Source organism: Carlito syrichta, unplaced genomic scaffold (assembly GCF_000164805.1).
Source record: "Carlito syrichta isolate Samal-C Ts95f unplaced genomic scaffold, Tarsius_syrichta-2.0.1 Scaffold309115, whole genome shotgun sequence".
In the NCBI taxonomy this organism is placed as follows: Eukaryota; Metazoa; Chordata; class Mammalia; order Primates; family Tarsiidae; genus Carlito; species Carlito syrichta.
Genome location: NW_007253211.1, coordinates 618,789 through 632,125, shown reverse-complemented (window position 1 = coordinate 632,125; position 13,337 = coordinate 618,789). Strand labels below are relative to the sequence as shown.

General features: G+C 55.1%; 1 protein-coding gene across 1 annotated transcript in view; it reads right to left on the bottom strand.

Moving 5' to 3' along the window:
* GRM4 (glutamate metabotropic receptor 4) overlaps positions 1 to 8,920 on the bottom strand; it is a 111,185-nt gene extending 102,265 nt beyond the window's left edge. The window contains exon 1 of the mRNA XM_008066826.2: positions 7,985 to 8,920. Coding sequence (XP_008065017.1) covers positions 7,985 to 8,503 — 519 coding nt within the window. The 5' untranslated portion in view covers positions 8,504 to 8,920. The remainder of the gene's footprint in view (positions 1 to 7,984) is intronic.
* Between the last annotated feature and the right edge of the window lie 4,417 nt (positions 8,921 to 13,337).

The following is a 13,337-nucleotide window of genomic DNA, read 5'->3' as shown; positions in this document are numbered from 1 at the left end:
AAAAAAAAAAAAAAAAAAAGACCAAGGAGAACTCTGAGCCTCTGGGCCAGTAGCCAACTGAGACTCCCAGGTGTCCAAAGGCAGTCCCTGGCCCTGTGGTCTCAGCAGGCCACTGGGGATCCTGGTCAAGTGCCTGCAAACTCCTGGGTGATCATGGTGTGCCGCCAGGCTTAAGCAATACAATGTCGCCCCACCAGCCCCAATGACCCTGGGGGAAGGGTTTGTGCAGGACACAGAGGACCAGCTGCACAGCAGTCAGGGCCACCACCTCTCCCCACCCCTCCCAGCTCTATTCAGGCTCAGGCCTGGCTCTGGTTTGGGGATCCCCTTCTCAGACTCTCACCACAGGGGGACCCCTAAGGCTTAGGGGAAACAGCAGAGGGCCCCATGATCCTCACCTCAGGGGAACAGCCTGGCGGTCACCCTCAGCAAGACCCTCTCTGCCAGCTCTCCCTGTCCTCCCCCACACCTCACAAGCACTTCTAGTGTTTCCTCAAACCTGTTCTATGGACACCAGCATCTCCTGAGCACCTCCTAAGGACTTTGCACGCATGACTGCTTCTGCCGGGTGAGTCTCATCATGCCCATTTCACAGCTGGGCAGACTGAAGCTCAGAGAGGCCACGCAAGTGAGTAAGCATTAGGCCAGGTCTCAAATTCATGCCTATCTGGTGGTCAGAGACAGGAGAGCGGAGACATGCACCCATGCTTCCCAGCTGCATGACTTTGGGCAAGTTGCTTGGCTTCTCGCTGCCTCAGTTCTCAGTCATGTAAAATGGGGACACAATTGTTCACAAGCCTCTGAAGCTGCTGGGATTAGGACAGAGCCCGACTATATAAGGGCTCCAATCACCCCATCTCAGTCTCCTCTTAGAGAGGGCCCCAACATTTATAGAGCAAGCCCTGTTGGGACAAACCTCTAATACCAGCCTAAAACGGCACACGCAACACCCCCAACAGGAAACAAAGGTCCAGGTGAAAGGAATTCTGTAAGTCAGCGAGGACCTGGAGAAGGCATTCTGGGGGAGGAAACACATCCAGCTGGGGGTCCCCAGAGTGGTGGGCACTGGCTTGACCCAATGCTAGGGTGGGCCCAGCTGCACCCAGTCCCAGGAGCTCGCACAGGGCCCTCAAGATCACAGCTGCCCTACTGTGGCTACACACACACACACACACACACACACACACACACACACACACACACACACGAGGCCACAGATGCCTCATTGCCATGCCCCGTGCCTCCACGGGCCCACTTGGCCAAGACTTGGCCAAGACTTCCTGGGCCTGGCATGGCCGGGAGCCCTGCCTGTGGGACTGAGTCTAGCAGCAGCCTCGGACTCTGTCTCATCGGCTCGGTTCTGCGTTTGTGGCTTGACAGCAGCCCTACACGAGACATAAGCGAATGGGTGTGGCTGTGTCCTCATAAAACCTTATCTGTGGACACAGAAACTTAAATTTCATATAATTTCCCCACGGCATGACATTATTTTTTCTCTTGATTTTTTACAACATAAAGGCCTTTCTTAGTTCACGAATCATACAAAAACTGGCAGCAGACCTGGGCTACAGTTTGCTAAACCCTGGTATAGAGGAGAAGCCAACAGCAAAAGGAAAACAAACACGCACATGACTGTGACTGTGATGAGAGCCACCAAGGAAAAGAACAGGAAACTGAGCTGCAATAATGGGGGTGGGTGGCCTTTCTGAAGAAAAGTCATTTAAGCTTAAGAGAATGATCCAGCTTCAAAGAGTGGGGGACAAGATTCCAGCAAGCGCAAAGGTCCTGTGATTGGAAACAGCATGGCGTCTTCAAGGAACAGAGAAAACAGCATGACTGGTGTGGGCTGTGCCCAAAGAGACAATGGAATGGGGCTGGGGGTGTCAGCACAGGGCCTCTCAGACAGGCAAGGAGCTCACATTGTGATCGGAACAACGAAGCCAGTAAAAGGCTTGGAGGGGCGGGTGTGAGTGGGTTCCATTTGGATTTTAGACAGTCTCCCATCCAAGTACTAACCAGGTCCGACCCTGCTTAGCTTCCGAGATCAGATGAGATCGGGCACATTCAGGTGGTATGGCCATAGACCCATTTGGATTTTAGAAAGATCATTCCAGCTGCTGAGTGAAGGTTTGGCTGTGGAGAGGCTCTTTAAGCCTGGAGAGGAGAGAGAGGGCTTCCCCAGTGGACCAGGTGAGAGGCATGGGGGTGGAGGGAATGAGGGCAGTCACATCCAGAATGGGATCTGGAAGAGAAAGGTCAGGTATGGTTGCTCACGCTTGAATCCCAGCACTTTGGGAGGCTGAGGTGAGAGGACTGCTTGGGTCCAGGAGTTTGAGACCAGCCTGGGCAACATAGTGATACCTCATCCCTTTAAAAAAATTTAAAAATTAGCCAGGCACAGTGGCTTACATCTGTCATCCCAGCACATTGGGAGGCAGAGACAGGAGGATTGCCTGAGTCCAGGGGTTTGAGACCAGCCTGGGCAACTTGGCAAGACCTTGTCTCTACGATAAATCTAAAAATTAGATGCATGTGGTGGCATGTGCCTGTTATTCCAGCTACTTGGAGGTTGAGGGGAAGGATCACCTGAGCCCAGCAGGTCAAGGCTGCAGTAGCCATGATCGTGCCACTACACTCCAGCCTGGGCAACAGAGTGAGACTCCTACTCAAGATAAATAAATAAAATAATTAGCCAGGTGTGGTGGTGCATGCCTGTGGTCCCAGTTACTAGGGAGGTTGAGGCAGGAGGATTGCCTGAGCCTGGGAGGTCAAGGCTGTGGTAAGCCATGAGCATGTCACTGTACCCCAGCCTGGGAGACAGAGTGAGACTCTAACTCAAAAAAAATAAAAATAAAAAGAGTAGGCCAGGCTCGGTGGTTCAGCCTGTAATCCCAGCACTTTGGGAGGCCAAGAGAGCTCCTTGCTGTCACATGTTGGGGCATGGGAAGGGGAAGCAAAGGGCCTGCGTGCCACCCCCAGCCTGGCAGTGTGAGTTCTCTCACACTGTTTTTGGTTTTTTTTAGTGTTTTGTTTTGTTTTTTTTATGTTAGAATCTCACTCTGTCGCCCAGACTAGAGTGCAGTGGCACGCTCCCGGCCACCACAGCCTCGACCTGCTGGGCTCCGGCAATCATTCTGCCTCAGCCTTTCAAGTAGCTGAAACTACAGGCGCCTGTTACGATGCCCGGCTAATTTTTTTGATTTACTGTAGAGATGAGGTCTCGCCAAGTTACCCAGGTAGGTCTTGAACCCGCGGGCTCAGGCAATCCACTCACCTCAGCCTCCCAAAGCGCAAGATTACAGGCTGAGCCACCAAGTCTGGCTTAGCTCACGGGTTTGAGACCAGCCCAGGCAACTTCGTGAGACCTCATCTCTACAATAAAATTTTTTAAAAGCCAGGCATGGTAGCACGTGCCTGTATTTCCGGCTACTTGGAAGGCTGAGGCAGAAGGATTGCTGGAGCCCAACAGGTCAATGCTGGGGTGGCGGTGAGCATGCCACTGCACTCCAGCCTGGGCGACAGAGTGAGACTCAAAAAAAAAAAAGAGAGTATACAGTGTTTGCTGACGGGTAGAAAGACGGTGGTCAAAAATGCCTCCAGGTGTTTGCCCTGGGCGCTGTAAGAGCAGAGCTGTCTTCCAGATGAGCAGGTTGATGGGTTCTCTCTAGAGTTCTTCCGGATGGTGCAATGAACACTTTGAGGATACAGAAGCCACATCCTCGACAGAACATCTTGTGCAACCTAAGCCGCAAAGTTCTCCCAGGGCCAGACCCTTAGACCCTGCCGTAGAAGCAGCCATGGACCTGGACAACGCTTCCAGCCCCACGTGGAATGAGAGAACTCACACTGCCAGGCTGGGGGTGGCACGCAGGCCCTCTGCTTCCCCTTCCCATGCCCCACCATGTGACAGCAAGGAGCTCTCGTTACCGAAGTTAACTTGGCTGCTCGGTCTCACCACTGAGCGCAGAGCTCATGGCAGAAGACACGAGAGGCAGATGGTGGGGAACTCTCCAGGATCAGCCTTAAAGGTCACCGTCTGTCACTGCCTGCCCGCTCCATTCTCTTCCGCATCGACGGAGTCCCTCACGCTGACTTAAGGCCCAGCTACAAGCTGTGCGATGACACTTCCTGTGGGCTGACTGTGCGCCAGGCACCATGCGAGGCCTTGCTTGGACCCTGACTGGTAATCCCTTCACTGGCCTATGAGGCTGGCACCATTATCATCCCCATTTTACAAAGGAGGAAACTGAGGCAGAGAAAGGCTAAGCAGTTTGCCAAGATGATCAGGCCCCAGGCTGTCCGGCTCCAGAGTCCAAACTCTTCACCACCACACTGTCTGGCTGTCCCTTCTCCAAGCCTCAGCAAAATGTCTCCACTGCAAAATGAATTAGGGACACAAAGAAATCATTTCTGGATCCTTCTGAACTCTTATAGGTCCAGAATGTGAAAACTGCTTCCTTTTGGGGGCCTCCAGTCTATTCCTTCTCCCCCAACAATGGTTGTTCTCCAGAAAAGATCTTATTACCTCATTCACACCATGGTATAAATGATTGATATATAAGAAGAGGTGAGGTCATTCTGGTAGAGCAGGGATTCAAACACACTGGCTCCAGAGCCTAGGATAGCTCAACACAGCATTACACAGGGTCCCCTCTGACAGGTATTCTTGACAGGCATCAATACTCCCTATACTGGGAGAATGGGACAAAATGTGATGAGGGGTGGGGGTGGAAGCAGGAAGCCAGAAATACACACAGTCAGACCTATGAATTCCCAGAGTCAGGGTTTCTAGTCCCCAAAGAAGACCTGGGTTCAAGTCCCACTTCAACTCAGCAGGCTTGTATAAGCTGTCTCGGAGGAGTCTCTGGGGACCTGGTTTCCAGCAGGCCCTGCCACTCAGTCAGGGCTCAGTCTCCACCCCTGTGGGACAGGGTGCTGGCCTATTCCAGCTACAACAGACACACATGAGTTTTACTCACACCCTGGCTCTAATATACCCCATTAGCATTCTCCAGGCAGGAAATCACCCTGGGGGGCCCCCAAACCCACAGCTCCTCTGGGAGTTGGGCACCGGAAACCCACTTCTTGTAGGAGAGAAAGCAGTCATCACAGCCTCTGGTGCCAACTTCCTAGCAGGCTTGATTCACCTCATCGTGGGGAGCAGGGCTGGAGCCAAGGTGGTGCCCTTTGAAATAGACACCTGACAGTCAGTTCCCTCCTGCAAGGCGCCCTCCCCTCAGCCTCTCCTCCTGAGGCTCCAGCTCCTGACCTCCCTCCACAAAGTTCAATCTTTTTGCCTCTGTAAATGGCTTTTAAGTTTCTCGCCCAGCCTCTCATTTCTATCAGTTTAATTATTGAGGAGGCCTCTTGTCGCCAGCCTGGAACATTAATGCCATTAAAAGGGACCCAGAGAAGGCAGACCACAGCGGCTGGCTCCCTCTGGCTCCCCCGCCCCAGCCTCCTTTTCCTTCCCAGCTCCCTGCATCCCTCCCTTCCTTCTCCACTCCCTGGGTGTCTACTTCCCAGTCTTGTCTTTGTGTAGCCTCTGGGGGCTTCTGACCCTGCCCCAACCCACTCCATCCTGTGATCTGAGGAGGCACAGACCAAGCTGAGGTGGCGCCATGTTTGGATGTGACCAGATGGACAGAGGATGAGGAACCATGAGCTCCTAGGATGGCAAGGCACTGTGGCTCTCCCTGTCCTGGGAGAGGCTGGCATGGAAGTTGCAGCCCACTTCCCTGCCTGTGTTCCCAAGAAAATGCTTTAAGACCCAATGCCGAGAGTGATCATTCTCTGAGCTTTCATGGTGTGCCAAGGGACAGGCATCTCTTAGCTCCTTTGAGTCTCTCTACCTCCCTGTAAAGTAGGCACCCACTCCCCCCCGGAAAATAGGGACAGGGACCCTCACAGATGGCATAGCTCCAGGAGCTCTTTTATCATCTTTCTAAAAGACACAGAGTCACACAGAGAGTTTAAGGACAAGCTCATGATCAAGGAAAGGAAGCAGGCAGCATGGCCTTCCCAGAGGCTGAGGGTCACTGTCAGGTTAACAAGGAATCCAGGGCCTGTGCCCTCTGCTGATGGCCCAAGCTGCCTCAACTCCCAGGCCCAGGCCGGGTAGCTAAAGTGATGACTCAGCTGGCCCAAGCCATCACTCTGCCCAGGCCTGGGGCAGCCCAGTCAGCCAGTCTTCCTTCTCCTCTGCACTTCTCACTGCAAAAGTGAGCAGCGAGGAGGACTAGACCAGTAGGCTGCCCAATCCCACACCATCCTGCCAAGGAGCCCTGAAAGATGCCCAGGAGCAGCACAGACCTCCGGAATTGTTCAGGTTGGCTATTGCAAGGAAAAATTTTCTTCGAGTGTCCTGCTTCATCTAAAAACTACGTACAAATCTTGCTTTCTTCATAGTGCACCCATTTGTATTAAAATTAAAATTACGTTTTCATCCAGATCATCAAGTAAAACCAACACTGCAGGATGAGGCCCACACTGGAGGCCCACACAGCATACCAGGGGCACTCGCGATGGCTGCGTGGGAGTGTGCCAGCACAGGTGGGGGCGTGCACTCCTCAGGCAGTGGCTAAGTCCTGCCCCACCCAGACACCTGACAGCACAGCTTCAGCCTCCTCCTTTCCCCTCCCCCACCAGTTTCCTCACCACTGCTCCCAACACTGGGACCTTCCATCCCTACTTCTACCCTGCCCCAGAGACACCCCCAAGCCCGAATGCATCATGGGAGATGGCCTAATGGCCTCCAGGAAGGGTCCGGGGGAGAGGGACCCAGCCTCAGCTCTTCCACCCTGCATGGCACCAAACGGCCTCCCTCAGTATGCCCCTTACTCTACACAGACTGAGGAAAGAAAGGGTCAACTCCAGCCACCCAGAACTTGACATCCCGGTGAGTGAGGGACCAAGTGGCTTCCTCTGTGTCCCTTCCTCTTCCCTCTCTCCATTCTCTCTCCCCCTACACACAAACATGCACACACACACACACACACACACAGAGCAAACAAGGCAGGCTCCAAGAGAGAAGCGGGCACATAATTATTGGTAAAATGCTTGTAATGTTTTTCTCCCAACCCGGTAGCTTTCAGTTGTTTTAGCAGCTTAGCGAAGCACTTGGCTCCAATTGAATTGCAAATCAGCAGCTCTTGCCCCAGGAAGAGAGGAAGGGAGGCGGCAAGGAGGGGGCAGGGAGGGATTCCAGAAGGAAAGGGAGAAAGGTGTGCAAGGAAGAAGGGCAGAAGGGAGGAAGGAGAGGAGGGAAGCTTGGTGCAGGGCCCAAGGCACCAGAGGCAGGGCCCGCCTATTCCCTCCAGGCCTCAGTTTTCCCGTCCTCAGCTGCATTCTCCACAGGCTCAGTAGCCCCACACTCCATGCAAAAAAAAAAAAAAAAAATGAGGACACGTTCTCTAACGATAACCTTGGGCAGGGTAGCAGGGCCTTGAGGGGCTTCCTCAACTACCTGAAAGAAAAGCATATCTTTCTTGGGAATTGCAATTATTTGAAAACAATGTCAAAACAAAAGTCTTGCTTTTTCTCCCCGATGATCTCCAGCCTGCCTTGTTTCTTTTCCTCTGTCTGTCTGCCCTCCTGCCTGTCCACCTGTCTGTCTTTGTATCTGTCTGCCTGCCTGTCTCTCCCTCCCTCCTGGCTCAAATTCCCTGGAGAGCAGTGGAATCGATCACAGAGCTCCCGGTGGCAGGTGCTGCTTCAGCACCACGGCCAGCGCCACTGAGCTGGGTGCCTTCCTGCTGCCTCATTCAGCTGCCCCTATGCTGGGACCATGGGACAACACACTGAAAGCAGGAAGGACTACCCCAAAGCTCGGACACTGCTGGAGGGGAAAATAAACCTCTCCCTTGAAGTCAGGAACGAGAGGAGTCAGAGGAGAAAAGGACGGCCCAGCCAGGCCTGACGCCCAGGGGTGTGCAGGACTGGCTGTTGGGGGAAGAACCCCTGGGGCCAAGCAGCCCAGACTGACCTTGAAGAGGCGAAGGATGTTGGCCACCATGATGGAGACCGAGCTCCCAGAAGCACCGATGACACCCACCACGCGCTCAGGCTTGGTGATGATGGGTGGGCCGCCACTGCCGCAGCGGACCTCTGTGCCGTCCTTCTCGATGAGCGCCTGCACAAAGGTCAGTGACTGCTCGAGGGCATGGGTGTCCCTGGAGCAGGTGTCCAGAATGCGGGCGCCCAGCGTGATGTTGGGCAGCAGGTCCGGGTCATTATTGATGCGGTCTAGGGCGAAGAGCATGGCCTCCAGCCGGTGGATGCCCTTCTCCTTCTTCAGTTCTCCACAGGCCTTGCCCTCTGAGCCACGGCCATGCACCGGGAACAGGCCGCCCAGTGTGATGTCCCCATCAATGCGGATGGAATTCATGTGGGGGTGGCCCTTGGGCTTCCCCAGGGAGGAAGGCACCCAGGGGCCGTAAAGGCTGAGGAGCAGGCAAAGGGGCAGCCGGGCCCAGCGCCAGCCTACGCCTCTCTTCCCAGGCATCTCGGAAATCCCTAGAGACCCATGAATGGCAGGCCCCGCTCCTAGCCCCGGCAGACCCCTGGCCCCACGGCCCGGGTGAGCATGGGCAAGGCAGCTTCAGCAGCAGGGCAGCCGAGGGCGGCCGACGGCATGGACCATGCCACTGCTCTCTCACACCTCCTCCTCGGTGCCCAGGCGACGTGCAGTCGCCCGCACGGCCCAGGCCCACAGACGGCAGGCAGTGGCTGGGGCTGCAGGAGAGCTCTGATCCTCGTGCCGTCCTGCAGGCCTGCTCTTGGTGGATGACCGTGGAGAGGGAGGAGTGCTCCTAGTTTGGCGTATCTTGGCATCAAGGAGAAAACAGCTCCAATCCTCTCCTCTTACCAAACCTAGAAGGGAGAGAGAGAGAGAGAGAGAGAGAGAGAGAATATCAAGCAGAGGCCCAAAGAGGACATTAGCTATTCTGATCTCCCATCAGGAACCTGGGAGAAAGAGATGCTGAGGTTATCGCCAAAGACCCCATAAATCTCCTGAACTTGGTTTTCTCCTGGCCGTTCCCCAACCCTAGTTTAAATGGGAGAGCTTAAGGCGGAAATGAGGTCATGTTTGAAGCTTCTTAGGGCCTGTGCCCACTGCCAACAGGAGCCGGGCAACAGAGTGCACACTCCCCAAGCACAGCCTCGAACCCACTGGGAGGAAGAGGGACCTTCCTCAACACACCCACATGAAGGAGTAGCAAAAAGCCAGTCCCACCAGGCCCAGTCCCATTATACAGATGAAGACACAGGCCCAGAGCAGGAGAGCATTGTGCCTGAGTCACACAGGGCATACACAGCAGAATGCCTACTAGACCCCAGCTGGCTTGCCAGCCCTCAGCTCTGGAACCAGAGGCAACCTGGCTCTTTGGGAATCCAGGAAGGCAAGCAAGGCCCACTCAAGAAGAAAGCATCCCGAGAGACTGTGGCAACTTGTAGGCGCCCAGGCTAGGAGCTGTCCACTCTGAAGTCCGAGGGAAGCTGGGGCTGTGGGGTTCTGGATTTTTCTCAACTCAGGGAGCACCCAGCACTCTCGCATCTGCCCAGCTGCACAACCGCCCCAGGCAGACAGGGTAGAGCCAGCACCCCGAATGAGAAGCAGTCTCTTCTTGGCTGCGTGTACCCCCCCCTCCACTTCTGACTTTATCTCTCAATTTTTGGATTGCTCTCCTCCCCCCACTTCCTCCCTCTGAGAGCAGGGCTCGGGTTACGGCCTGAGCTACTGCACATTATTAAGATCATCATCATTATTATTGTTGTTGTGATTAAATATTTATCAGCAAGGGTAGAGAAGAGAACACCAGCTCTTCCTCATTCTCACTGCTAATTTGGGCTAATTTCCCCTGGGGGTTCCTTCCCTCACCCCAGCCTCCCTGCTCAAAGCCAGCAACCTCCCTCCCCACCACTTAGGAGACCACTGGGAGAAGGGCTGGAAGCTGAGTGAGGGCTTGGCTGGGAGCTGATCTCAAGGCCTCCTTCCCCAGAGGTTTGTCAAATAAAGACCAGCAGGCCACTTGTCCATTCTGTGCCTCAGTTTCCCCAAACAGTTGGAAGAGGAGCTTTATTTGAATGGGGAGGTTTCCCCCAGAGATGTGGCACCCCCAGCAAGGCCAAGCAGGGGTCTCAGAGCCATGCCTCCCCCAACTGTCATTCCCTCTGCAGAGGCCCTGATTGTTCCAGTTTTAGGCCAAGGAGGGGGAAAGGGAGGGGCAGCTCCCCAGAGTCCTGTCTCCGGCTCCCGGGCTTCTCGGCCTTCTGGAACATCATTTCCCATCCCATCTCTTCATCAAAATGCTCCCTTCACATTAGCTCCTCAGAAACAAGAATATGGCTACTAACTGTCCGTGACCCCATTCTGCAGGTGAACCGGCAGCCCAGAGGCATCACATAATTCTCCCAAAGTCTCACAGCAAGTAGGACACATCCAGAGCGAGAAGCTGGCACCAGGCACACCGAGGTCACACCGAGGAAGCCCACAGAAAGTTCCATGATACCACCCTCTTCCCCACAGTTAGAATCCAGGAACCTGGGTGGGGGGCAGGGTCTGTGCTTTGGGGAAGCCCTAAGAGCTGTGAGAACACAAGGGAGGGGGATACACCTATACAATCTGTCACCATCGTGTACACCTTCATGTGAAGGAGTCCATCAAATCTCTGTCCCCAGTGTCTGAGGAGTAAGAGCACGTGGGCATAAGCTGCTGATGCCGGTACCAGGCAACTCAGGAGAGAGAAACTGGAGAAGCCACAGACAGACCTTGCAGTCCTGACACTGCCTTGCTGGAGGCGCCCATCCCCTCCAGTCCTCAGCAAAATCTGCTAAATGGGCCAGGTGGAGTAAAATCCAGGCTGGGCTTCACTGCCCCTGCAGGCCTCTTTTCGGGTGTCACAATGATGGGGGAGAGTCACCTTGTGGCCTATGTGCAGACAGAGTCAGATGCCAACTGCCATGGGGAGGGGGGAGCCTGCAGGTGAAACAAATGCCAGAGGTACCCCGTGGAGAAGCAGCAGCAGATGACAGCCCTGCTCTGTGCCAGGCACCGTTCTAAGAGCTTTGCTCACACATCTCATGTAATCCTCAGATCCCCATGAGCTGTGGTATTTTTATCCCCATCTCACAGACAAGGAAGCCGAGCCCCAGTGCGCTTAAGTGACATTCAGCCCAGGGGCACAGGGTGTGTGCAGGCCACCTGTGCCCCGCCCTTTGTCCTCCAGCACTGGACCAGGATCTCTGGAGCCCTGCCAGTCCCAGCATCCTGTGAGTTCATGGTTGGGCTCCATGGATTTAAACAAAGGGATTCCTGGCATCCTGACAGGCTATGTGCTGAGGCTTCAGCAGGGCAGGTTCAGGCTGGGAGATCAATGCACAGCGCTTTCACAGTCACACCCTGCTCAGCTTTCCAGATCCTTCTTGGAGGCTCAACACTGGCTTCTCCTTGAGGCCTGAACACATCTGGGTTGGGCAGTGCGCGCGCACGCATACACACACACACAGGACAGAGGCCTTGGGGGAAGAGCGAAGGAGTCCCTGAGAGGAAAAAGGCAAACACCGGCAGGTTAGAATCAAGATTCTGGAGCCCCAGGCTGGCCGCTGCCCCCCAAGGCCTCCCTCCCCCAGGACTGGAATCCAGCCTTGGCCATGGGCTCTTCCCCACCCCTCAGTCCTACCAGGCTCACCTTTTCTGAGCTGCTCCAAAGAGCGAGGCGAACCACCACCTCTTTTAGCCTCCCTCCTTCCTTTGATCGTGTAACAGGAACAAGGGAAAAGTAAAAATACCCCATGAGTGAAAGGAGCCACTGAGAGCAGAGGCCGGGGGTGGGGTAGGGTGGGAACCGGCCGAGGCTTCCCTCCTCCACAGGGCCTGCCTCCCTCTGCAGAGGAAGGGGGGAGCTGGGGGGAACTTGGAGGGAGGTCCTCCTTTGAAGTCCTTTCCCCAAACCTCAGACGGCTCCCCCAGTTCCAAAATAGCTAGGAAAGCTCAAACCCAGGACAGCTAAGGACACCCCTCCCCAGGTGAAATTGCCAGGATGGCTGCAGGTCCAACCAGTGTGCCCAGCCCACTCCCAGGGGGCCTCTTACCCCTTATTTTTCTCTCTTCCTTCTCCACCACCCTCTCCCTGTCTATCTCCTCCTCTTCTCTGGCCCCCGATAGTTCCCTTGGCTCCAGGGGGGACAGAGCCAGGCATGGAGGGATGAGGATCCTGAAGAAGCAGGGGTAAGAGGCAGAGGGGAGAGGCTCCATCATCTCTGCACGGCAGCAGCCCACAGGCCAGCAGCGATTTCCAGAACACTGTATCCAGTGATGGGGATGTGAGGGGAGCTGGGGGCCCCCACCCACCCCAGCAGGGGCCTCTCTGATATCTAAGGGCCTGTGAGGGGGCACTCCGGGAACCTGCCTCGTGACCACTTCTAAGCCCTAGCAAGCTGAACCTTCCTGCTTCTCTAACTTTACTCCTTCCACAACCAAGGCCAGAGCCAGAAGGAACCACAAACCACAAAACACCCAGCTCTGAAGAGAACTACTGTGACTTACTAAACCCCCAATTCGTTTTCACTGAGCTTTTTCTTATTCTTCCAAAACTAAGAAAGTTGAACAAAACCCAAACCCCAGAATAAAAATCAAACAGATAGAGGGAACAGTCTTGCATTTTGTTACCAAGGGTCAGACCACAGCCAGAGCCACTGGCCCCTCTGTTAGCCCTTGGAGGGTCAGTCCCCACAGAAGAGAGGCTTGGGGCTCTCAGGCCCCCACCCCTCCATAGGCCAGCCCCTTGGGGTTCAGGGGGAGAGTCAGGTCACGAGCCCCTTCGCCTTCCTCTTAGCTCCCAATCCCAAGTTCCTGCCACCCTTCCTTTCTCTATTCACCTTTGCCTCCACTGGGCCCGGCCCAGCCCAGCTCAGGGACGCTCAGGAAGCTGAGGAGAGTATGTTTTGAATTTCCTGGGCTGTCTAGATGGCCTCATCGCCCACACTGTGCATCTCCCTGCAAGGGGGACAGCAGCGCCACTCATCCAGAGAAGAAACAAAGGAGGGCTGCAGGCCTCTCCCCTTCCTTCATCTCCAGGGCCCCTCTGCCATCCCACAGGGCCTGCACTGGCTTGTGGAACAGTATCCTCCCAAGTGGACAGAGCCTAGACCTAGGAAGCAGGTCCTCGGAGCCCGCCCCCACAGCTGCCCCAGCACAAAAGCCCACCTGCTTGACTCCCGGCCCACAGAGAAAGAGGTTGACCAGTCAGCTCCTTCAAGTCCTAGCAGCACACCATCTCCCACATGACCAGGACGGCCTGAGGGGATTGTGCCCTGTGCCTGTGGACCTCTGCGAC